Source organism: Aspergillus fijiensis, assembly GCF_003184825.1.
Source record: "Aspergillus fijiensis CBS 313.89 unplaced genomic scaffold BO72scaffold_121, whole genome shotgun sequence".
Taxonomy (NCBI): Eukaryota; Fungi; Ascomycota; class Eurotiomycetes; order Eurotiales; family Aspergillaceae; genus Aspergillus; species Aspergillus fijiensis.
In genome coordinates this window covers 1-23,557 of record NW_024469097.1, presented here as the reverse complement: position 1 = coordinate 23,557, position 23,557 = coordinate 1, and the positions used below count along the sequence as shown (strand labels likewise).

The 23,557-nt window shown below is 52.2% G+C and overlaps 12 protein-coding genes across 12 annotated transcripts; 7 read left to right on the top strand and 5 right to left on the bottom strand.

Moving 5' to 3' along the window:
* Positions 1 to 226: 226 nt before the first annotated feature.
* On the bottom strand, positions 227 to 2,112 carry BO72DRAFT_505164 (cytochrome P450; the record flags this gene model as incomplete). Its single annotated transcript, XM_040949174.1, has 3 exons — positions 227 to 667; positions 763 to 2,024; positions 2,080 to 2,112. 3 exons carry the CDS (start codon positions 2,110 to 2,112, stop codon positions 505 to 507), a joined length of 1,458 nt encoding a protein of 485 aa, XP_040795007.1. The 3' UTR covers positions 227 to 504.
* Positions 2,113 to 3,262: 1,150 nt separating this feature from the next.
* Positions 3,263 to 4,216, top strand: BO72DRAFT_393093 (pentalenene synthase; the record flags this gene model as incomplete). The annotated part of the gene is made up of 1 exon (XM_040941921.1): positions 3,263 to 4,216. The coding sequence occupies one exon, from the start codon at positions 3,263 to 3,265 to the stop codon at positions 4,214 to 4,216; it is 954 nt and encodes a 317-aa protein (XP_040795006.1).
* A 1,673-nt stretch (positions 4,217 to 5,889) lies between these two features.
* BO72DRAFT_442960 (geranylgeranyl pyrophosphate synthetase) lies at positions 5,890 to 7,117 on the bottom strand (the record flags this gene model as incomplete). The annotated part of the gene is made up of 2 exons (XM_040943540.1): positions 6,843 to 7,117; positions 5,890 to 6,779 (listed from the first exon to the last, which is right to left on the bottom strand). Exons 1-2 carry the CDS (start codon positions 6,997 to 6,999, stop codon positions 5,890 to 5,892), a joined length of 1,047 nt encoding a protein of 348 aa, XP_040795005.1. The 5' UTR covers positions 7,000 to 7,117.
* A 1,051-nt stretch (positions 7,118 to 8,168) lies between these two features.
* Positions 8,169 to 8,657, top strand: BO72DRAFT_38426 (uncharacterized protein). The gene has a single exon (XM_040941546.1). The coding sequence runs from the start codon at positions 8,270 to 8,272 to the stop codon at positions 8,549 to 8,551; it is 282 nt and encodes a 93-aa protein (XP_040795004.1). The 5' UTR covers positions 8,169 to 8,269; the 3' UTR covers positions 8,552 to 8,657.
* Positions 8,509 to 9,639, top strand: BO72DRAFT_454079 (3CxxC-type zinc finger protein). Its single transcript, XM_040946143.1, has one exon. The coding sequence runs from the start codon at positions 8,763 to 8,765 to the stop codon at positions 9,378 to 9,380; it is 618 nt and encodes a 205-aa protein (XP_040795003.1). The 5' UTR covers positions 8,509 to 8,762; the 3' UTR covers positions 9,381 to 9,639.
* Positions 9,640 to 10,601: 962 nt separating this feature from the next.
* Positions 10,602 to 12,103, top strand: BO72DRAFT_393102 (uncharacterized protein; the record flags this gene model as incomplete). Its single annotated transcript, XM_040941922.1, has 3 exons — positions 10,602 to 11,095; positions 11,151 to 11,238; positions 11,294 to 12,103. The coding sequence occupies 3 exons, from the start codon at positions 10,602 to 10,604 to the stop codon at positions 12,101 to 12,103; spliced, it is 1,392 nt and encodes a 463-aa protein (XP_040795002.1).
* A 401-nt stretch (positions 12,104 to 12,504) lies between these two features.
* On the bottom strand, positions 12,505 to 13,098 carry BO72DRAFT_502334 (uncharacterized protein; the record flags this gene model as incomplete). Its single annotated transcript, XM_040949054.1, has 3 exons — positions 12,505 to 12,714; positions 12,783 to 12,960; positions 13,016 to 13,098. The coding sequence occupies 3 exons, from the start codon at positions 13,096 to 13,098 to the stop codon at positions 12,505 to 12,507; spliced, it is 471 nt and encodes a 156-aa protein (XP_040795001.1).
* A 267-nt stretch (positions 13,099 to 13,365) lies between these two features.
* BO72DRAFT_393114 (uncharacterized protein) lies at positions 13,366 to 13,548 on the top strand (the record flags this gene model as incomplete). Its single annotated transcript, XM_040941924.1, has 1 exon — positions 13,366 to 13,548. A coding segment is annotated over one exon (183 nt), but the record flags the coding sequence as incomplete, so codon positions are not given.
* Positions 13,549 to 15,767: 2,219 nt separating this feature from the next.
* Positions 15,768 to 16,370, top strand: BO72DRAFT_393116 (uncharacterized protein; the record flags this gene model as incomplete). Its single annotated transcript, XM_040941925.1, has 1 exon — positions 15,768 to 16,370. A coding segment is annotated over one exon (603 nt), but the record flags the coding sequence as incomplete, so codon positions are not given.
* Positions 16,371 to 18,256: 1,886 nt separating this feature from the next.
* Positions 18,257 to 19,557, bottom strand: BO72DRAFT_454077 (uncharacterized protein). Its single transcript, XM_040946142.1, has one exon. The coding sequence runs from the start codon at positions 19,366 to 19,368 to the stop codon at positions 18,547 to 18,549; it is 822 nt and encodes a 273-aa protein (XP_040794998.1). The 5' UTR covers positions 19,369 to 19,557; the 3' UTR covers positions 18,257 to 18,546.
* Positions 19,558 to 20,139: 582 nt separating this feature from the next.
* Positions 20,140 to 21,309, bottom strand: BO72DRAFT_418062 (uncharacterized protein; the record flags this gene model as incomplete). The annotated part of the gene is made up of 3 exons (XM_040942619.1): positions 20,140 to 20,527; positions 20,660 to 20,930; positions 21,006 to 21,309. Coding segments are annotated over 3 exons (887 nt in total), but the record flags the coding sequence as incomplete, so codon positions are not given.
* A 977-nt stretch (positions 21,310 to 22,286) lies between these two features.
* Positions 22,287 to 22,792, top strand: BO72DRAFT_454076 (uncharacterized protein). The gene is made up of 2 exons (XM_040946141.1): positions 22,287 to 22,423; positions 22,495 to 22,792. Exons 1-2 carry the CDS (start codon positions 22,346 to 22,348, stop codon positions 22,783 to 22,785), a joined length of 369 nt encoding a protein of 122 aa, XP_040794996.1. The 5' UTR covers positions 22,287 to 22,345; the 3' UTR covers positions 22,786 to 22,792.
* Positions 22,793 to 23,557: the final 765 nt, after the last annotated feature.

Sequence of the window (23,557 nt, the reverse complement as noted above, 5' to 3'; positions counted from 1 at the left end):
TGAGCCAAAAGTCGAAATTTCTGTTGATGTTCATGGCTTTCATACCTCCTCAACTTCTACATAATAGGAGGCCTTGCTATGTCTGGGATACAATATTGCTCCACTGGCATGCCTTCGCCTCTCGACAGTAACCGACAGTAACCAGCCTTAATAAAAGTCTCTGCTCTAGCTGGAGAATCTGCATAAGCAAGATAACCATGGTACAATAACATAGCTGTCAATAGGCCTCGTGCACTCGTCTCGTGAGACCATGATCTCATCCCTCCCAAGCTTGTGCCGTCTACCTCTCCTCGGGTCAGCTTCGTGGCCGATCAAGGGTTGCCTTCACTTAAATGTAAGCTCACAGCGCCATACGTTGGCTGAATTAGGGATAGGTATATGTGCCTCTGCTCGCCTTCCATAATCTTCGGCCAGGTTAGACGTCAACAGCAATACATTCGAGACTGGCAAAATAGCAGGTAGGTTCAATCTAAAATCAAGCTAGCCTGATTCATCTTCCCATTATCAAGAGCTCGGCCTCTGCTCGACTCGAACAAGAAGCGGCGCCCGTCTCCATACCTCCCATGCTTTCTGGCCGGACAACCACTCGTCAACATCGAGCTCGGAGCTGATGTCGAAATGCCAGAGGAGGCTGCACATCAACAGCCGCAACGTGTAATATGTCATACTTCGGCCACCGGTTAAGTCAACATGGGATCAATTATCAATGTGGCCACTGTGAAAGGAGAGCGTGAGAGGGAAGAAACATGAAAAGACACTCACTCTTGTCCAATACAGGACCTCTTTCCGACGGAGAAGGGCTGCAGCGCGGCTCGACAATCACCGGCATACAATCCGTGCGGATCCTCAAGCCACCGATCTGGCTCAAATCGATCCGCGTTGTGGAAATACTCGCTCGCATTCGACGTGGCGTACATAGATACATACACCCGAGTGCCGCCTGGGACCCACTGACCGGCGACGAGGGTGCCTCCGGGGCCGACAACGCGAGGCAGGATCTCTGGCACCGGATTGTATCTCCGAAAGGCTTCTTTAATGCACGCATCCAGGTATTTTAGTTTGCGGACGTCGGCGATCGAGATGAAACTCGGATCGGAGATTGTCGCGCGCACCTCGGCCGTCAGGCGCTGAAGGACGTCGTGGTGGCGCAGGAGGTCCGCGACAAGACTACTCAGAAGGCAAGAGATGGTCTCCGTGCCGGCGAGCATCAATATAGGGGTATTCAGCGTCACCTCCTCCTCCGAGATACGGTCCGCCTTCGGGAGGGACGTGGCGAAAGCCACCAGGTCGGGATCATGGACGTCTTTGTGGAGGCGTTGACGCATGAGCTTGTTCGCGAAATCAAAGTATCTCTTTCTTGGCTCCTGAATAGCCGCACGGAGAAGCCATTGGTATATGCCCTTGACGATCGGAAATTCAGTGAGCGCAGCCGCGGTCACCGAAGCGCGAATCCAACCTGGCTGGCCCCTCGCCCAGTCAATGCAGCCAGACTTTTCGAGCAGTTGGAGGGATTGGCCAAAGAGAAGATGACCCATCACGTCGAAGACCGTGAAGCTGAACAGTTCAGCAATGTCAAATGCATTCTGCTCCGTTGTTTCGAGCCGCCGAACCAAAAGAGCGGAATACTTATTGAACAGTGGCTCGAAGGCTGTCAGATTCTGTCTCGCAAAAAATTGTGCGAAAACCCGCCGGAATCGGGCATGAGTGTCTTCGTCCGCGGTCAGGATTGTGGCTTTGTCATTCTCGAATGCGGCGAACACGATATCATCATTGAGTAAGTGTCCATTCGCATGAGCACCCCCGTAGATGTCTCTCACGGCTTCGTGCTTCATGTAGCTCAGCTCATTCGGCGCCACCCGGACAACGGGTCCGTATCGCTGGTGTAGGTTTTGCAGCCAGACGGACTTCTGCCCGGTGATGGTGACATACGTGATGCGGGCTCGGCTGGCAGCGGCCGTTGTAGGCCCGGGGTAAGCCTTCAGTGGGTGCCAAAGTACATTATAGAGCAATTGGAGAACAATCAGCTTTCAGGATTAGAATGAGCACCAGTTTGGTAAGGTTGTGGGGTTATTGCCATACAATTCCCAAAGCCAGTAGAGCAATCAGGATCATACTTATCAGGGGTGCGATGCCAGCCGCTGAGACGAATGCACTGCGATAGCTGCAAATGATTGATCAGTTGTTGAAGATAATAGTAAGAGCAGGAAAGTCTCGTCTGAGAATATTACTGAAACTAAACGGTAGTGAGCAGATCAACGAGTAGCTGGCCCCGCATATAAGACAATTGGTGGCAAGGGCTCTGCTAAGGGACGCATCTGATGTGTATAGGGGACTAACCCTGACAGGATATTGGTCACACTTGCAAAGAGATACGCTGTTTCTCTGAACCCATGCGAAGTGTAGATGATCTAAGAACCCACATTGATTTCGGAGAAGGCTGGCAGCTGCAGTATGATGTCAGCGGAATGCCAGAGAATGTAAGGAATAAACAGATGAAGTTCATCACAAGACTATTCACCATACACAAATTACAAGGAGACTGGGTAGAGAAAACACGACCACTTTCACAGCATGCAGCTGGCTGCTGCGCAAGAATCAAAAGAGCAATCTCTGAGAGTTGCCATAGTCGAGGGACATCTCCGAACTCAGGTTTTGTTTCATGACAGAATAGCGGTGACAGAATCGTCGATGAAAAGTATAGGGTCCGATTTGTACTGCAAATACATCGAGTATTCTTGCTATGTTGTTACACAAGAATTCTCACGGGCTGTGCTTAGCCAAACTTGGAAGCAAGTTACGTCACTGCTTCCCATGGTTTTCAGTAAATTGTTATACATATTTGGTATACCAGGTTAAGCAGATCACCGGGCAAGCACTTTCTGATAGTTTACTACCTTGAAACCAATGCTTACAAGCATCAGCCAGTCCCAAACGACTAGTTTCCCCTGTTATGTGAAAACTAGAGACTCCAAGGATCTGCGTGAACCTTTCACAGACTATGCATGCAAGGAGTCAGCGGGTACATGAGCGGAAGAGGTCCTCACATAGGCCGGATTGTGAACTCAGTTGGATGGCAGTATACTAGCTGCAGGAATATCCGGAAATATACAAATGTAAAAAGCTCCAGCATCAGCATGGTACCATCTATAAATGATTCCGCGTTCGTTCTACTACTCCGGTGTTTTGAGTTCAAGATGTCTATCGTCGAACAGAGACCCGGATCTTTCTTTCGCGGTTGCCCTGATACCAAACCCTTCAAAAGATGAGCAGCAATACGAGAATCAATATTCCCTTTAGACTTGCCACCAACGCAGATTTGGCTCGGGCAAAGGCAAATCATTCACAATGGGTCGAAACGGCAGGGCTACTCGGCGATCCAGCAGCCCAGAAAACGTACGAGGCTGCAGACTTTCCTCTTTTGGTGGCCTACACGTACCCATCAGTTCACGGACCTCATCTGGATCTGATAATGAATCTGATTGGCTGGTCCTTTTTACTGGACGACTCACTCGACAGACAAGGCATTCGACAAGCCTCCCCGGCGGCCACTGAACATACCCTGAACACTTATCGCAAGATACTGGATGGCAACCGTGCCGAGCCATCCGCGGATCCTCTGGTGACAGCTTGGAAGAGTCTTCTGCTGTGTGTCCATGAGCGTTCGTCCGAAGACCTGAAGGCCCGGCACCGCAGGCATTGGGAAGACTTGTTCGACGCCTTCCACCGTGAAGCGAAGAACAATGCCGGCGGTATAGTCCCCACCTTCCCGGAGTATCTGGAGCTGCGGCGAGCCGCAGGAGGGATGGAGATTTGCCTGGACTGGGCGGAGGCAGTCGGCGACTTCGAGGTTCCAAGCAGCGTGCACAGCAACCCGGACTTCCTTCGTCTCCGAGAATATACCGACGATGTGGTTACGATGACGAATGACATTTTCTCGGTCCAGAAGGAGGCGCAGGCCGGCAACACCGACAATGCGGTGCTGGTACTTGCCCTGCAAGAGCAATGTTCCTGGGAAAGGGCCACAGAGCTCACCCAGAAGCTGATCGAGCAGGATGTGGCTCAATACCAGACCACAGAGGCCAGGTTCCTGGAAAGTGGGTGCTTTGCCCAACTCGCTCTGCACGAGCAGTCGAATGTGCACCGGTTCCTGGATGCAATGAAGCATTGGATGCGCGGCAGTCTCGAATGGCATCGGAACAATCCTCGGTACAAATGAGGGTTCTCCTCCTGCAGTTTACCAGAGTGCGCACAACCTCGTATCCCTACATATACATGCATCGTCATATGGATGAAAAAATGTAAGTTTATCCCTGCAAGTATGATTACGCATACGGCAAGTAACTTTTGAGGAATGCCAATAGACCGAATCAGGCAAAGAAAGGCTATCATAGACTACAGACTGATTTGCCAGATAGCTGGGGACATATATCGTAGTCGTGATAAGACTTTGCTGTCTTCGGACCCCGCAATGCTTTTTACTGTATTTCTGCTAGAGACTAAAAATAGAATAGGATATAATTTGCATCGCAACCTAGAAGAATCTGCCTCTGGATATTTTCTAGTTACCTTAGCTTTTTTTCTCACACTACTGTTCCCTCGGATACCCGATCATACGACCAACTAAACTCGAATCTACAACACTACATGCCTTCAGGAAATATCTATTTGAATCCAGGCGCTCACCCAATTTTCATGCCATGAAGTATCGTTCCATATCTTTGATATACGACAGGGAAATGTGATTGGTCTATTCAGTACCAAGATCACCCCAAGTATGTCATGTGACCATTGATCACTATAGGATGCCGTAATGTCCTCCGGCCCCGCCAGTTATCAAAGGGCTGCCGTCCTATGTTTGACACCATGACAATTTGCATTGGCAAGAGGCGTCTTAAAGCAAGGAATACCGTTTCCGCCACTTGCCCCGGCATGACATTCTTGGAAGGCCGACCGCCGATGGCATTGCGGACGAACCGTGCCGCAGAAAATTACCTTCAGCCTGTGGAGCTCAGTACGTATAAAAAGGATTCAATGTACTTGGCTATCGCATTCCCTGGTGAAGAGATCTTGGAGTGATCGGCATTTTGGCGGCAAGCCTGGAGGTACAAGTGTCACAGTCAAGAGCAGAACCCCCTTGAGGGATTGCTCCAGAGTCAGGGATTGCGGGGTCTGAACTAAGGGTTAAAACAGGACGACTCACAAACACCTGCACCCACATCCACCAGAGTCGCGGCGCCAAGTGACGCCCATGAAAGTCGAAGGAAGTGGCACAGCTGTTGGCGTGGACAGTGCCGTACAGGAAAGGTATGATTAGGGTGATTTAGTTTCAACTCCAAGATTCATGTCCGGAGTTTCCAGGCAGTCGCATCCAACCCAGTCACGTTTTCACCAAAGCGATAGACTAGATGTCGTGCTTGTAAAGTAGGTAGCTGTCATGAGAGTGCTGCTAATTTTGTGCTTATAGAGTGATATATTTGAGGATTCACTGTGCAACAACCAGAAATCTCCCCCCAACCCAATTTGCAAGCTCAGAGTAGCCTCCCCCCAGCGTCGGGGCTCTCCTGCACCTCAGCATCCACACCATTCCCGGAACTGCCCAAGTGTGAGAAGCAATGCACCCTGTATCCAAAAGGGTCATCTCCAACCCGGGGTGCACCTTCTTTGAGGTCCACCGGACTCCACAAGGTCCGGGAGCCTTTTCTTGGGTCGAGAACTGGTAGTGTGCGACCGCTGCACAGCAAGCGAAAAGGTTTCCCCTGTTCCGCTCGGCCTTGAATTCATGTACTCAGGACGACACACTTCACGGGGTGGGGCCTCCTCAGATCTCTTGATGCCCTAGACACTGACACCTGCTGCTAAAATAGCTGCAAAGGAACGCCTCAGCCTGGTTTACCACCTGTTGTAGAGATCCCGGGGAAGCATAGCAGCACGCTCGGCGTGGGAGATCACTAGCTCATTGCGCCGCGAATAATATTCCAGCGTGGCCTTCTGACCACTCGTGGGAACAGACGCAATTATCCATCTCAGCAAGGCTGCCAGCCGCTGGAGGTCGGCCTGATGATTCTCCTCCCATTCTCGGATCTCAGCTTCTACATCTTCCGGCCAACACGGTATAAACCAGCCGTCTTGTTCGTAGTAGGCACAAGCCAGTTGAGACGTCTGCGACACCCACATTTGAGGTAGGACCTGCTGCAGATCTACAGGCTCTCGCCTGGCCTTGGTCTTGATCTCCAGTATGGACTGCGTTGGAACGGTTTGGCCTCCTTCGCAGATCCTCAACGCCGAATATGGAGAAATCGCCCTCGGGGGATCTAAGATACTCGGGCTGCTCCGCCCCATCGCTGAATCCCCGCCGTCATCCGGTAAGACATATCCGTCCGTCTCATACCGCACCAAACACGACAGTCCCGCAAAGTCATAGGACACGATTCGGTAGTGACCCGTACTGTCTGGGATTCGACGGCTAGTAGCTGCGTTCTCAAACTCATGGCCAAACCCACGAAATTGCTGGCGAGGTATGAAATCCCGGGTCCATATCTCTTGACGACAGAGAAGCATGGTCCTCCCCTGTCGTTCTATTTGAATGGTGAAATCCTCCAGGCGGCTCCTGTTGTGTCTCGGGTTGATAAATGTCAACAGCTTCCGGATGTTGTTGCGGTCCGTCACAATGTCGACTGCACCGATGTCGAAGGCGGGACGAGTGAAGTATAAGCTGCGGAATAGAGGCTCCATCGGGCTGGCCGGGTGACGCGCTGCATTCTGCGCGATGTACAGCAGCCCTGAGTCCTTGGGCACCTTCAAGAGTCTTTTCCCTCGTCTCCTCTGGGTGGGCCACCGTGGACCCCACAGATTAGGACTGCCGGGGATAGCAATCGTAGGGTGCTTGGATTCAATCCAATTATAGGATGCTAGGTGTTGCACCTGGCTGATGGTTGCTGCGGCCTCACAATCTGGCCGCAGCTCGTTTGTGAACAACGTGGAGATGATAGTGGGTTGCATTGCAGCTTTGTGCTGCTAGTATCGGAGGTATTGGCAGGGAAATAATCAGATAAGGAGAATGAAGTAAAATGTTGAGTAGTATGGTATGTATAACTAAGGGACAGACGCAGCATATATAGGGCTATTCAGATGCTCCGTAGCTGGGCATATCTTGACCTGTCTCAGGGACCTTCCCTTAAGCGCTCAGATAAAGCCAGCATAGCATCATCCCCCATAAAAGTTTCACTTGCCCCCTCCCTACCTTTCCCCCTTAAACGGTGCACGCCACCGTTGATGGGTCTTCATTATACTCGGCGATGAGCGAACCATGGAGTTAGCCTTGCATGCGGCGCAGCTCCAGACATTGGATATGCCAGCTTGACGTAGGCACGCTGTGCCACCGCAGCGGCTATTGATTTCGAATGATAGGATACGAATGATCCATTTCCAAGCGCCGGAGCCAACTGCAAGTGAGGTCATACTAAGCCAATCAGCATTATGCGCCCGCGACTACTAGGTGCCTTAGTCCTTGCGGAGCCAATCGGCAATCCCGAGGTGCTAACGAAGGCGTTCTAGCCTCAACACGCCCGCTGGTCTAGTATGACGCAGTCCTTAGTGTCGAGTAGCTTGCTCTCAAGGCACTTCAAATCTCTGTTTGGGAAAGCATGTGAGCTTTTCGACGCTCTATTCTATTCCAAAAGGTCCCCACTATTCTGACCAGAATAGCTCTGAAGGCTGTTTCAAGCAGTAGTCATGGCGCATTCAGCGGGACGGCGGAGCTCAGTCAAAGTCAATCTTGGAGGCTGTGTGTTACCCGTCCTGGTTTCTAACGACATCGGTAAATCTCATGCTTGGAAGAGTGCACATGAAAGCCTGGGTCCATCACTGTACCTCCGGTGGCTTGCCCTTTGATCCCCCAAAGATTATTATCAAGTTGTGCTCCACGTCGAAGGTATTGAGGTAAAACGCTCGCCAAATCATCTACCATCCAGCACCGGTACAGGCTTGGAAACCCATCGGTGTGTCAGGCAATGGTATGTTTACTTGCATGAATGTCTCGTCGACCTCATGTTTGAACGCGCAAGCGTGGAAGACAATGACCAACAAGAGCCGGTTAACTGACTCAGAGCGTAGCATTTCTGGCATATAGCGAGTCTCAAGACAGATCTACCATATTGATAATATTCGTCGATGTCGCCAGCTTACCCAGCAGTTTTTCCTACCACAATGGATCGACCTGGGAACAATATGTGCTGCGGTCGTTTCTTGCAAAGCATGTGATTGACACAGCATGCTTGACATTTCAGTTCTACCAACCTATCTGACGCCCAACGCTGTGCCACATTTCTTTCTGGGTGAAATGATGTACACACATCATTGGCACGAGTTGCATCTAGTACAGCGCCACCAGGCAGACGAGCAGGGTTCGTGCCGCGCCGCGCTGCGCCACCATGAACCCCGCCTCCACGAAGGGTGCGACTGTACGCGAATCAGTTTTCCTATCTCTCGCTCAGATACATCGTCGCCTCACTTTTTATTGTTCGATTCCCACTCGGCCAGCCTTGCGCAATGATCCCCGGACCGGACGGGTCACTCTGCACTAGCCGTCTTTGATGGCCTGCCATAAATCCGCCATGTACAGATAGATACATAGCTCGACTACCGCGGCCGTTCCAGAGATTCCAAGTCCAGATCTCCCACTATAATTCATTGTGCAGAACACAGACCGCTACTATCAATTGAGAGTCCTCGTCAGACAGCCCACTTCGAACCGGACTTCGATCATGCCCGAGCCAGACCGAGCCTCCGGCTTCATGAACACAGCGTTAAATGTGTCCTCCTCCGGGAGTAAACCCCGAGGCTTCAAAGCGAAGCCTGCCAAAAGATCGCGGCCCCAGAAGCCATGGTCCATGTATCCCGCGCTGCACGAACAGGTGCAGGCGCTCCTCGACGACAAGGGTCTGCATTTCACATTCCATACCAGCGATGAAGACGTGGGCGTCGTCCAGCACCATGACACCAGGGTCATGGGGCGGTTTGTCTGCCGCAATGCTTCCTGTCAGGCCGGAGGGTGGTCCAGCAAGATCATCGCCATCACGGTCCGCATGTACTCGCCACGCGAGTACAACGCGCGCGTCTATCACCAACACTGTCGGGGCTGCGGTTCCATCAGCCGACCTGTCCTCGATGAGTCCTCCTACGCAGAACGGATCGCCTATCGTCTCCAGAAGTGGAGTGGCATTCGGCAGCCGAAGCCCAAGTACTTCCAAGGCAATTCCCGGCGCCCGCACAGTCGCGGCTTGTGCGAGGGCTGCAAGGCCGGTCACTGCATAGATGGGGCACAAAGTCAGGATGATGAAGATGTGGATGACTTGTGTACATCGATGGCGAAAATCCTGTAAGCTAATTTGGCCATGCGAGGAAGTAGTGGGGTCGAGGCTTGTCGGCCGTGTGGTCTACATTGTTTCCCGTCAGGCTGGCTTGGTGGATTTGGACGTCCCCATGGCTAGTGCAGTCTGACAGACAGATGTTATGCTAAATGAAGGCATCAACTGGGATTGCGATTTTGCTCCCAAAGAGTGTGATCTAATCGCTTGAGTGGGCTGGTTTGCAATCTCAACGGCCCTAATGTCTACTCCAATCCATTTCAAATAAGCTCGAGCGGTAGACTTTGATTCTCCTGGTAGTAACATATACGCACTAAAGAGGTTTCTTGCAATGAATAGAATGTAGTTGGATCAATACGGTCGTTGGGACTCTGTCACGGTAAGATTGCTTTTACCTTTACAAATGCAGGATAAACTCTTCGATTCCATGCCCTTAAATGGCAGGTGCGCGGCACACTGCTCCCACTTACATGAGACAGTCAGATCCTATGACTTGACAGACTGAATCCCTCCAATAACATCTGCAGAGGCGTCTTGGATGGAATCAGAGCGGGTCAATTGTCTGTTTGACCCATATCCAAAAAGCCATGGACACGGCCTGCCAGTTCGATCCACATTATTAGGGCAGGACTAACATGAGCTGCCTTGGGCTAGACAGACTTCGGGAGTGATCAAACCACCGGCAGGTTGCTGGCGTGTCTGATTCACTATATCTGAATTGCCACGGTTGAGCGGGCGAAGCGAGTGGGTTCCAGAAGGAGGAGGCGAGGCGTTTCTCCCGACTTCCTACTCATCCCAAGACGAGTGTGTGTGGGCGCTATCTGGTGGCACAAGGATAAGGGGCCTTATGGCAGGCAACACGTTGCCTGAAGTCTGCCCGACCGCCTCGTTCAATTTATGTGTGGCATCTGGCAGACTGTTGGCGTGAGATTGATGACTCGCATCCCTGCAAGGGAGGGGTGCTCGGACGCCTGGTGATTGGGAGCCACACTCCCGGTAACCATACACATCATGACACAACAACTCCGTCTTGACCTAGCAGCTTCATCGCTTTAGTACTTCACCCTGAGGTGCTGGAAGCAGATTTGAGGGGTTTGGAGACTAAATCCATACCCACGACTCGATATAAGAATAATGGGAGAAAAGTCAAGACCAAGCCTTGACTTCGATGCACCATCAACATCGACTCACCTTGTTCTCCTCCGAAAGAAATCAGTCGAGCCTCCACTGCAAGCAATGTCATCCATAACCTCAATCGGCCCATCAACAACATCTGAGGCCCTGGGCCTCGATTCCCACGCCATTCTTGCCTTTTTTGCCCGACTCAAGGATCTCACTCCGTCAGATGGATTCAACATGGTTCAGGCGGTGGCTATAGAAAGAAACGGGCTAGTGAATGAACTGACACATTGGCAAAAGAATTTTGTGGATCTTGAGAAAGTTAATCACGACAAGGAGACAACCATCCGTGGCATGTTCGAGACGTTTTCGAAAGAGAAACAGTCCCACGATCACACACAGAGACGGGTGAAAGAGCTTGAAATGACGATTGAACAGCTCAAGGCGGAGGCGTCAAGGCTGAAAGATAGTCTGTCCACCGCTAACGCGCAGGCTCGAGCCCTCGAGGAGGAGAACTCGAAGCTTCAGCGATCGTTAAACGACACTCGCACTAGGTTGAGCACAATTGAAAGCTTTTCTGCAGGACATATTGAAGGCGATGAAAATTCTCTGTGAGCGATACCTGCATTGGTAGTCTCAGCCAGGATATACTGATCAATCCCACAGGATCGATGGGTTCACTGCTCTCTGGGCATTCGCCAAGACAGAGCTGCACCCGCTGCTGAATGTTGATCTCTCCACAGAGGCTGTCTCGGTATGTCCCAGAATTCGAATGTCGAGGTAGAGGTTGCTAAAAAAATCACTCCAAGAACGATTCGCTGTGGGAGAACCTGAGACGCTGCGAGCTGGTTCAGAGTCATCAGATCCCCATCCCCTGTTCCAATACCCAGCCAGCGAAACACATCCGTTTGGCAACTATTCTCGCTCTGCTCGCGCGGGAGATTGACAAATATATATTCCAGCCATGCTATATCATCCCGGAGGAGACGCACATTCGTGAGGTTCTTTTTGACCTTGCCGGGACAGACAGCGCAAAAGAATCCTTTTGCCGGTCTATGCTGCAGTCCATCAACACTATCAACACACCAGACCAGGAGAAGAATCTTTTGAAGATGAAACAGACCGTTGTCAAAAGCGTACTCTCATACCTGGAGGGATCAGTCGCAGAGGCTCATCTTGCTTCCGTGCGTACGGCCTTGGAGAGGATTGTGAGCAGGGCAGCTGATGTTTGGGACCCGATACGTCGCGCGAAGCGCAGATACGAGCCGGATTTCGACCAACCGGGAGTTGACGAGACGTGGCTTCCATTCACTGTAAACGAGCCCAAGCAGGCCAAGCCAGAAATGGGACGGCCGCCCCAGGAGGAACCTGCTCTCACCATCTTTCCGCGCCTTTCAGTCGTCGAAAAGGGAACCATCACGGCACACACGGTTGTCATTCAGCTGAGCAAGTCATCATCCATTTTGCGCGAGGCTTTCGGTGAAATATCAAAGACACGACAAAGTTCTGGCTTGATCCGACTCAAGGGCAAAGGCTTACTGAGCAGATCATCCAGCTCCAGTGGTTCAACCCAGCCAAATGGGCAGACTATCGGTGCCAGAAAGGCAGGTGGAAAATGAACACCCCGCAATGTAACAAATGGCGGCTGTTCTGTGCGAATTATGGGATCCGAAGTTGATACGGAATGTTATGTTGAGGTCCCGGCTGTCTTGTAGAAGCAGGCACGTCGCCCTCCTTTGACCAATTATAATCAGATACAGATTGGAGTCGTGATATATCTATACCTTTCGTATTTTGACGTGAGCGAGTGATTATCTTAAAATGCTGTCTAAAGCACGTCTTCACAAGTGGTATCATTAGAGTACACATGCGTTAGCAGTGTTTCCATTTTTCAGCGACTAAACAGGCGTAGGCAACGTTTGCTTCTTAATACCGCGGCTTACAAGTCCCGCTGGTGGGTTTATTCGGATTACGCATCTCATGATACTGTCCGGGGCAGTCCCATTCTCCACTCAGGCCATTATCCCAAGCATAATATTCTGTTTGGCGATCCGGTAGCCAGGTCTACCACCGCCTCCGGTTGGCCACTTGCCCAGGTTCCTGCAGTGTCGATTCCTATATGACCCAGACTCCTCGACAGAGTTACGAACCCGTAGTGCGTGACGATGCCCATGTCCACCCAGCTGATGCTACTGGCAACTGCAGCCGAGCTATTGTACAGCACCAATAACTAGTTGGAAGTTGGCATATATTATCTGACCCAAAGCTAGATTCGCCCCGCAAACAAGGGAGAGTCACGTATAGAAGACGGCCATACCAGTTATACGGCAAGATGAGCCAATCCAGATCGCTGGAGTTGCCCTTGGAGACCACGTTGATCTGCACGCCACACCCCTCCGGGAGATTGCCGGGACAATTGGAGAAGGTGTATTTTATCGGAATCAACGTCGACGGGGATGAAGGAGGCCCATTGAACCTTGGCATACGTGCCGTTGGCGTCAATGTACTATTGGAACGTGGCCGCTGTGCACTTGGTCACATTTACTGGGGTGGCCACTGCGGAAGCTGCAGAGCCGACCACGGCCGTCAATACAGCTACTTTCGCAGACCGCATATTGAAGTATAGGGGACATATGGTTGATGTACTGGTTTCAACAATGTCTACACCGTCACGGAGTTGGTCGTTCGAAGTGCTGATAAATATAGACAACATTCCCCAGCATCATGAAAGCAGGATGGTGATGGCATGTATCCCGATAGTCGCAGCGAGAAACTGCAGAATGGGCCTCAATTAATTTGGTTATAATCTTCTCAACATTGGTATGTCTGTGACCCAAGGCCTGTAAATATCCTGCGCTAGGTCCATTGACGTGCGACCTACATAGGAAACTATGCCGCACAAATTAATCAGGCCCTTTCCGAAGCCGAGCAGCACGTCGACAGTGCCCATATCCACGAATCGATCTTCCACCGCACCGGATATTCTAATGGCGACATTACTTGGATAGCCTACTTTGGTTCTAGATGCCAGGATGATGGGTCCGGCAAAAGTGATTTCTGCTAGAGATATTCGTTTTGAGGAGAAGATGGGCTTGGCCTGTTTCGGGCTTGAGGCGCCTGCATTATACTTTGGGGTTTACGTCAAGACTTATGTGTGCATCCTGAGAATAAAGATGTTGCGTGAAAGTGTGCTCGACAGGCGGCCGCAGACTAGCTTTACAACTCCTCATTAGGAAAGTGTTAATCACACCTTGTTGTACTGTGTGTTCCTCTACCTATATCGGCGGCAGAGTTCTGTATAAACATAAGCCAGTAAACATTCAGTAGATACGGTTGACCCCGGGGTGTGGTGAATCGATCTTTCTAGTCCCCGACAAACCTTGTGTAGTGATTCGAACAAGGGGGATACCGTTACCACACTGTCTATTTAGACCCCAGATAAATCGCCAAATGGATAATGACTAGAACACCGACCGCACTGCAGTCTCGGATTCTGCCTTTTCATGGTGGAGGTGGAAGTTGAGCGAGGATAGGGGAGGGGGGGGGGTTCGTTACATCAATCTGGAGGGCAAGAACCTTTGTCAAGTCACTTGGCAAGCTAACCGAACAATACTCTTGTGTTTCCTTCCTCTGGTCTTAGGTTATGCTATGTTCTATCATGAAATGATGATAATAGGGTTGCGGGATTCCTTAGAAGGATGATGATTGCTGTTTGACTTGGGGTTCAGTCGGGTAACAATGACTTTGCTGGTACGTGCCGACCTACGGACTTGTTTAGCAGCTACCCTGTTAGACTAAAGCTCTGCTAGTAGAATAATAAGCAGAGAAACATAGCCTACATACAAATTCTAATAACACTTATAAGTTCAGAATCTAATTATTTTGGCGAAGCAGGAAAAGAAAAGAAAACTTATTGCCTCAGAAAAAAACCTTGATAAAGATACCTTGAGTTTTGAATGACCCTAGATATCCTTGTTTGAACAGGAGCCTACTCAATGATATGTTTAAACACTCCCCAACAGGATCGAGGAAGTAGGAAAACTTTGAGAGAGAACAGAATAGTGAAAAATTCAGTAGTCTTGAAGGACTGCGTAGTTAGGGCATGTAAATTTGATTCTCCTGTGCATTATTCTGCCCGATATCTTGGCAAATCTTCTATTTCCGCTAGGATGATGCCTATTTTATCAGTCGGTCACCGCTGCGGTAAGAGTCCTGGCATCGATTATTCTCTCTCGTGGCTCACCCCACGATATCTTTATCAACCCCACATTGAGCGACTACTGCTAGAAACAACAAAGAATGTGTCGTCGTTGCTAGTTCGGCGACGTGATTCTAAGATATACAGGAAGGCAGATAGTTCCAACCACCAAGAAGATTAAGAACTTGTCCCATCACCTTGCCTCTGAAACCTCAAACCGCCGTCAGAATGTCACGCAAATCCATTCTCGATCTTCCTGCCGAAATCCTCGACCAGATCCTCTCCGTCTGCGAGCAAGACTCTCAGAAGGCAGACGCTCATTGCAACGCCCCTCTCCTCACCTGCCAGAAGCTCTACCATCTCACACTCCGCGTCCTCTACCGCGACCTACGGTTCACCTACTACTCTCCTCCTCCATCGCGGACGAGCTCCCTGCACCGGACTCTAGAATCGAATCCAAGGCTATATTCGTTCGTCCGGTCTCTTGTCCTCGATCTGCGACCGAAGGATCCGGCCGAATATATCACTCTCGACGACTATGTGGCGGCCGCTAGCGTGCTAGGCCGGTGTGAGGCGATCCACTCGCTGCAGATCTGGGGCGCCGCCTTCCTGTCACCCGAGGACCGGAGACCTTTCCAAATGGAAACGCTGCCGGGCCAACCGCCAATCGACCTCTGCCGATGGGAACTCTTGCAGTATGCTCTCTGCCAATGCCACAAATTGCGGAAGGTCGAGATGGCCAGCAACCGAGATTCGCCCGGCTATGGCTTCAAGCTCCGCTTCGACTGTCAGGCGCAGGCCCATGACTTGCGACTCTTGCCGGGCACGGGCATAAAGCTCCCTGTGCCAGGGACGACTCCCGCAAATGAACGTGCGTTACGGGTTGGTTGTCCTCTCCATTTATCTCGGAAGAATCATGTGTCTGAAGTAGAAGACCAAAGATCGGTCGAAGCTGACCCGAACCCTTTTAGATAGAACGGAAAAAAGGCGATCCAGGTCTGCAGGGTGATGCCCACCATCGCTCGATTGACTTCAGCATATCATTCGGGGAGGGTCACGCCAGAGAAGGGTATGAGGCGAGGAACATCGAGTTTATCCACGTCTTCGTGTGGATGAAACGTCATCCGCAAACGCTCCGGCGCATGGTCTTCGGTGACTTCAGGTCCTCTACGCTGGTTAAGGAGTTCCGAGCGGCGGCGTACCCCAACCTGCACACTGTCGTCTGTCCGCCCGTCCACGTGAAGGAGCGCAGGCGTGGGTATAGCACGTACAAACCGCCCTCCGAGGTGGTCGATCGGCTTCTGGGCCCGTCGGTGCATACGTTTGTGTTCGACCTGGCCACCTATGACCAGCAGTTGGGACTATCTTCTACCGCGTTTGGGGAGCCGGAGGAGCGATGGCTGCGGGAGCTGGCCCATATTGCCGCCGCCCCGGGCCGAAACTCGGCGCTGCGGACAATCTACATCGACTTTAAACCGGACCCGGATTGTGAACAGGGATTCGATCCGGCGAACTATGCTTGGGACCGTATAGTGCGATTGCAGAGGCAATTGCAGCCCTTGGGCATTCAAGTGGAGTATACAGCGCCTTCGATGAGGCGAGAAGAGTATCACGAGCTGTGTCGCCAACATCAGGAGTGGATCGCGGATGAAGCCCATCGGGAGGAAATGAGGAGGATATTATTGTAGAACCTCTTACCACATAACGCCTTCTTCGGGGGCTGGCCATCATGACTACCGGTCGGAGAACCAGCTGGCAGGGCTGAGTGGTCTATAGCAATGTCATATCATTTATCTACCTCGTAATTTAATTTGTACAGTCTCCTCTTCTAGACTAGTATGGGCTCCACCCCGCTAGCCCAGGGTGCATCGAATCCAGTTCCCCATCCAGTCTAGTCATACTCAGGCGACATGACTAGCTCTATCCCATTGCAATAAGACCATGTGTTCGGCATAGACCCCTGAGCAAAAAAGCATGTGCTGCCGCTTGTATCACTCCGCCCTAGCCCTCATCTTTCTCTCTCTTCTTCTTCTTCTTCTCCTTCTTCTTCTCCTTCTTCTTCTCCTTCTTCTTCTCCTTCTTCTTCTCCTTCTTCTTCTCCTTCTTCTTCTTCATCATCCTCAAGCTCGACATCCAGCTCAACATTAACAACATCAGCTCCGCTCCCAACCTTCTTACCTAAGACCACAACCACAACCACAACCACACCAACCTCACCACAACCGTCACGCAGCCCTCCGACCGCGCCGGCAGAATAACCGAAATAGCCGCCCGATCCACCGAACTGAGGCAGAACATCATCAACCCGGTGCCCACCCTGACACTATCCTCCTGCTACCCCCGCCAATTCTACTCCAGTGCGATCGCCCCTCACAATCCTGCCACCGTACACCCAGCTGATCTGTCCGCTGGACTGGGAGACGTATAATCTCACCGAGACGTATCTCATCTGCTGTCCGAGGTATGTTCTTTCCCCTCCCGATCGAGCGATCCGTCGCATCGCTGACTGAATGAATGATTCTGCATAGCGGGTAGGGAGTTCACCTACCCGACTACCGCGACGCGACGCGCCCGGGACTGGGCGCCGTCTGCACGTCGAGCGTCTGGCCGAACGTGCTGATGGATATTACTCGCTGCGATGCCGCGGGGAGAGTGACGGTGATTCCGACCTCGGCGGGGAAGGAGGAGACGTTGGTGTTTGCGACAGCGTTTGATGGGACGAGCGCTACGGTTATGGGTGAGGCTTTGGCGACGGCGGGGGGAGTTTCTGGTTAGTGGTGGTGCTGCGGTCGGGGTGTCTACCCGTAAGAAGACTTCGGGGGCGTCGAGGGTGGTTATGTCTTGGGGTCGTGGGGCTGGGTGGGGTTCGTACTTGTTTTCTCTGCTTTGTGTTTTGTGTTGGAGATAGTGGTGTTCTTGTAAGTGAGGGGTTCAGTTAGAGGTTTTATGTTGATTTCGTCCACATCCTTTGATTATGGTAGTGTGGCTGTTTGATGTCCTCACTCATGCTCGGGCCGAGTGTACTGTGCAGACTATCTGTGCTTGTACTGTACCCAATCCCAAGTGAAGGTAGTTTGATCCTGACTGTGGAGTTGATCGTGGGTGGGCGAAGAGTCACTGGACTGGAAGAAAGCAAAGGACTAAATGCTGACCTTTACGGGACTCCGATGGTTTCCCCTGGGTTAAATCAAGCTAACTCATTCAGGGTCCTACACAATGTCTGGCTAAGCCCCTGATAAGCACTACCAAGCATCGGCTAAGCACTATTGAGTGCTAGGATGATGGCTGCATGTGCTGTGCTAGCTTGGCAGGCTCGCAGAGTGTCGGTCTCACCTGGCAGGGTTCGCGTTCGAACCCAATGGGTCAATGTCAAATGCATGAGTTGTGATTCGTGGGCTGTTTCTTCTTGTCTCACTTTCACTGAGTGATGACTGTTAATATCATTGAGCTCGCTCCACCCAGGGTGGCCTTTCAGGAACCTGCGGCGCTGCCCAGTGGTTACGCTTCCCGGAACGCTCCGAGCCAGCCAGCCAGCCAGCCAGCCAACTGCTGGTCGGTGCCTTGCATGATTCATCCCGCTTAGCCCCTGCGGCTGTGGTCTTGTGTTCTGTAACTTTATGAGGGGTGGCGTAGCTCTAACTCGGGCTGTTGCCACCGTGTTGCTGGCAAATGAGAATACTGCTCTCTGCAGGCATGAACACGAAGAATTGGATCTCGCGCACATCACAGTCTAGAATGCAACACCTAGATGCATGTCTCGCAGACATGATCTTTTCCTAGGCGCGGTTATAGCTTAGCTGAGTACGGGTCAACCATTCGAGCCCAGCGCAGCATACATGCATAATGTTCCCCCATCCACATATCTTACTCCTCGATCTCAACAACAAGCCCAGGAATCAACTCCACGCTCCCCGCCCTCTCCCCCTTCAACGCCAACCGAACCCCCAATTGCTCCGCATTCTCAGTCCCCACCAATTTGACCTTACGTCTCCCCCCGGCCTCTGAAGACGGAACATCCACCCCCCACAAACCCTCAGACCCGTCCCCAAAAACGGGAGTATAAACCTCACTCAACCTCTCCCTCTCTCCCGCAGGCACCACAACTGTCACCCCGGCCACCCCGGTCACGCCCGAAGGATGCCTCGTCAGGCCCTCCCCTTCCCGGTACGGAACCCGCCACGCTCTTGGCGTCCTATCCAAACACCAAAACGGCAACCGACCCACCTCAACCTTCCCCGGAGCTTCATGCCCATCCCCCCCATCATCATAGACAGCAGAACTGATCTCCCACTCCAACCTCACCCCATCCCCCTCCCTCACCCTTCCCCCAGCCACAGGATCTGTATACACAATCCCCGTCGCGGACCGTGCAGCCTCCACCCGCCGCTGCACCGCCCCGAACTCCTCGGCCGAGGCGAGGGTGAGCGCCCAGTCGATCACGGTGTTCTCGGGCTGGGTGCCCCAGCGGTGTGACCGGCGCTTCTCGGGATCGATGTCGGCGACGAAGGCGATTAGCTCGAGGTAGACTCCGTCTTGCAACAAGATGAGCTTGTTGGTGGTCAGGCCGTCGGAGTGGGTGCCGCCTGGGGCGAGATGGAAGGATTCGATGAGGCGGGAGGGGAGGGATTCGAGGGTGGCGTGCGAGACGAGGAGGACGATGTGGTCGAGGTGGGGTTGGGGGGGCATGCTGGGTGGTGGATTGTCTGGTGAGTGATTTTTGGGGTGTAGGATGGGATTGTTGGTGGTAGGTGAGTGAGGTTGATGAAGTTGATGAGGTTGATGATAAGTGGAGGTTGCGGTGGGGGAAAGAAGGTTGGGTGAGGGGTTTGTTTATGCGTGTGTTGCTGGTGCGGGGTTGCGGATTGCTCATCGGGGGGCGGAGGCACCTCATCTTATCTTCTGTGGTCATTCCATGGGCAGCCGGAGCCTTTTTTTTTTTTTGGCCAAACGTGACATGACCTTTCTCGTTGTACGAGTCCCAGTTTGTGATACAAATGCGACTGTAAGGCTCTCCATCGCATCCATTGGTTCGCTTTCGAATGTTTCCCTCTGGCTACTCCCGAGTGGATACAGACTGTGCCACAACCGGACGGCTTCCGGCACTGACATCTTAAATCGAGTCTGCTCCGTCGCTGGAAGAACCAACGCACAAGCACGAGCCCTGCTTGTTCTTGGTAACCTGCCTTCATTCTCCCGGCTGGCTGTGAGTACTCTTCGGGCTTCAATCAAGTCATCCATCTCAATTCCAATATGGGTCTCCTGGGTTAGGGGGAATTGCGGGATCTACTCAAATGTGACCAAAGGCGCGCATTATTTGTTTGCTTGCGACTACCGTACTGTCATCCTGGCATCGGCAGCTTTCATCATGAAGCGGGTCACGGTGAAGATTCCCGTTGCATGGGGTCAGATCGCACGGGTCCAGAGAGGAATCGGCGGCTCAGGATCCTTCCACACCCGCGTAGCCTGTAGGACCTGGCATCTCCGTGTGAGATTACCCAGTTCAAGCTGTGGAGCACATTTACTGCGGTAGACGCTAACGCAGCCGCCTCGCCTTGGAGCCACTGCTGCTTTCTTCCTCGGGCCCTCTTTTTGTGCCATCAATTCCTGAGGAAGCAATGCCTTTGGCGAGATATTGAGCCCTAGGAGCCACCAACTCAGCGGTAAGACGGTCGGCAAAGGTGCCATACGGCTGGAATGCAATCTGTCTTGGTCGAATCACCGGACGCTCAATGCACGCTGTGGCAAGATTTGGACAAGTGAGCGGCTTGCGAAGCTCAGCGGTGATCTCAGCCTCGTACAAATGAATACGTTCGTGGTCCCTTGCGCCGGTCACGAGAAGCCGCGACTAGAAGCACGTGAGCTTAGGAAGACAAGGACTTTGTATTGGGGAAAGACAGACAGTGTAAGAAGTGATCTCTGGTTCGGGCGGCTGCACTTTGCGCTCTTGAAGTTGTGCAAGAGCCAACAGCAGGCACACAAGATAGGGGTCCTCAGTCCACTCCGGGGGGCTTATTTGAGCCAGTCGCTTCTTGGCAATCGCCGCGCCGATCCAGTTGATGCGTCCACGCGGATCTGGACATACCTCGAAGAGTCTCATGCGATCTCCGTTGACGTATCCATAATGCAGGTAACCGACCATTGAGGGTGCGCCTCGAAGCACATGCTCGCTGGCTCGTCCATGGCGATGCAGTACCGTATACTGGGACCGGTGAACTGGTTTACCTGCAAACGAGAATCGGGGCCCTTTGCTGCTCCAGGCAGGTCTTTAGTCAGCCACTGCCGATGAGCTGGGGGTCGTGTTGCCGGATCAACGTATCTCTTACCGAAATCGAGCAAAGGCGCGTTCCTCGCCCACCAGAATGTCGACAAGGCAGTGATGTCTGACGTTGGGAATCGGTGATCGTGCGACCCGCTCAGCATTCCTCGCTAGGTCTGCGCAGGTCTGTGGGGTGGCTCGGGTTTCGTCTTTCCTCCCAGTGGATTCTATGCTGGTATGGTCCGCATCTTCAAATCTACATCCTAAGAGATTGAGATGGTGTGAGGTCCATGATAGCAGATTTACGAGCAATTCACGATGATTTTGCATGAGGTCGCTGAGTGATACTTGATGTGACGAGGTCACCATTGTGCCAACAGCCAGGGATGGGAACATGTACAGGTAAATTGTTTGTTGGCTAACCTGGGTATTGGGCCGATAGGGATACCCTTCACCGCTTGATCTGCCCGCAATTGCTGAGACCGCCTACGGTAGTCTCCTCTATGTGGAGGCAAGATTTGGTACGGATTATCGAGTGTATGTGCTGGATATACCCAGTTAGATTATACATACTTTGCAAGTGTGACCATTTATCTGTTTTGCTCTCCCAGTCAGAAAATCACGGTTTTAGGATTATATATGACCTACTTTAGCCCACACCCTTTAGGAGAGTCGATCTCAGCAACATCTTGAGGACTTACTCCTTGGTGCTGCGGTGTTTTTGTAAGACTCAAGTTTGGCCGACTAAAGCCCCTATAGATAGTAGATCTTGATATTGGTAGGTAGTCCATGGAGCTTCAAAACCGAGAAGGCTGAATTCCTCGATCACCAGAGAAAAAGCTATCCTTCCCCCTCAACAGTCCAAGGATGATGTCCAACAGTAAAATCCGATCGCTCAGAAATAATAAATTAGAACATCGGCATGCAACCTCGCCGAGGCATCCCACCGGCACCGAGCCGCAGAGCTGATCATCCAACACAGCAATAATACACCGCAGCCAAGAACCCAACCCCTCAGCATAAATTGCCTGACTCGACAGCGATAGCCCTGAGACCTGGCTACTGTTCAGAAAAGGGTCCACTTTTCCCCTCTGCAAGCCTGAAACCACGTCACAGGATGACCTTATCCGGGCTAAGCTGCGGGACCCTGGCAGAGAATTATCTTATCTGATCAACATGCAATTTGCATCCGGGGATCTGATTAGAGGGCAGCCCCATTCACCCTGAGACATCCCACATTGCCAAGAGCCCGCCGCGGCCGGGCGAGGACCACCAGCCCCGGTGGTCGAGGGTGGGATGAGGTATAAATTCGAGGCCAACGAAGTCAAAGACAGTCTCAGCTGAAACCAATTCTTCCTCGCATATCCAATCTACGCAGATCTCGCACGTCAACCATTATATCTCACCATGCGTTTCTCCAGCGTCCTCGCTCTGCTCTCCCTGGCTGTCCTGCCTGCCTTCGCCAGTCCAGTTGACAACAACCAGGTATTGCCCCCTTACCCCTGTCCTGCTTCTGAGATATTCTCCTTGTACTAACAATTCTCTGTGGGGAATAGGAATCCTCACTCAGCAAGCGCTGCTGCATCCTCTGCGACAACCCCTACGCCCGCTGCGGCGCGAACGACAAGCGCGAGGCGGTCGAGACGGAGGAGGAGGCGCTCTTCGGCCCCGTCGCCAAGCGCTGCTGCGTCAACTGCGACGTCAACCGCTGCAAGCGCGACGAGGAGCCCGTGGCCTGGCCGGCGAAGCGCTGCTGCATCCTGTGCGACAACCCGTACGCGAGCTGTTTGACGAACGACAAGCGGGAGGCAGTGGAGACTTTGGAGGAGGCTGTTGGGGAGTACTAGGGGTGTCTACAAGTTGGTGTATTCTTTGTGACGAGAGACGAGATGGGATGGATCAAAGACTCCATATCGATGTATGCCGGGTGATTGTGGAATAGTTGAAGTTGGCATGTCAGATCCTAGGTTAGGGTAGTCGAACCATGAACAATAGACACGACTCTCTTGTAAGAGTGTACGTGTGTGCTATAGTAAAGTTCCTCTATTTAACACTATCTTGTAATCCGAAGCTATATCGAGGATTATCTAATTTATGATTACTTCTCGTTGGGTTGTGTGGTTAGTGAGTGGATAGTCAGGGAAGAAATACGGCACCTCCTTGGAAATTTCAGCGGGGTATACCCCACCAGACCTACACTCCAAAGACTCAGTACATGCTCCTCTGTGCAGGACCATAGTCGACAATAGCCTTAGCTAAATGCTCACGAAGGTGCTCTTGAGCCCATCGGAGCTACAACACGCGGTGAGTTACCCCTGGCCTGCAAGGGCGGCTGCAAGGGATACATGCCACGACCAGCTCCAACCCAACAACGCACCTCGAATCTCATCCACACGTTCAACGATACGTAATCACGCATAGTAATTCACCGAGCAGACAAAACCCATCTCCCCTCCCAACCCACGACCTCCACCACAACACCACCCTACCACATCCCACTCCAACCCATCCCAGCTCAACCACCACCACCCACCGAACCCACAATGCATCTCACCCGCACCCAATGGCTCCAAGCCCTCACCCTCGCCCTACGTACATCCCATCCCCATCCTTTACCCC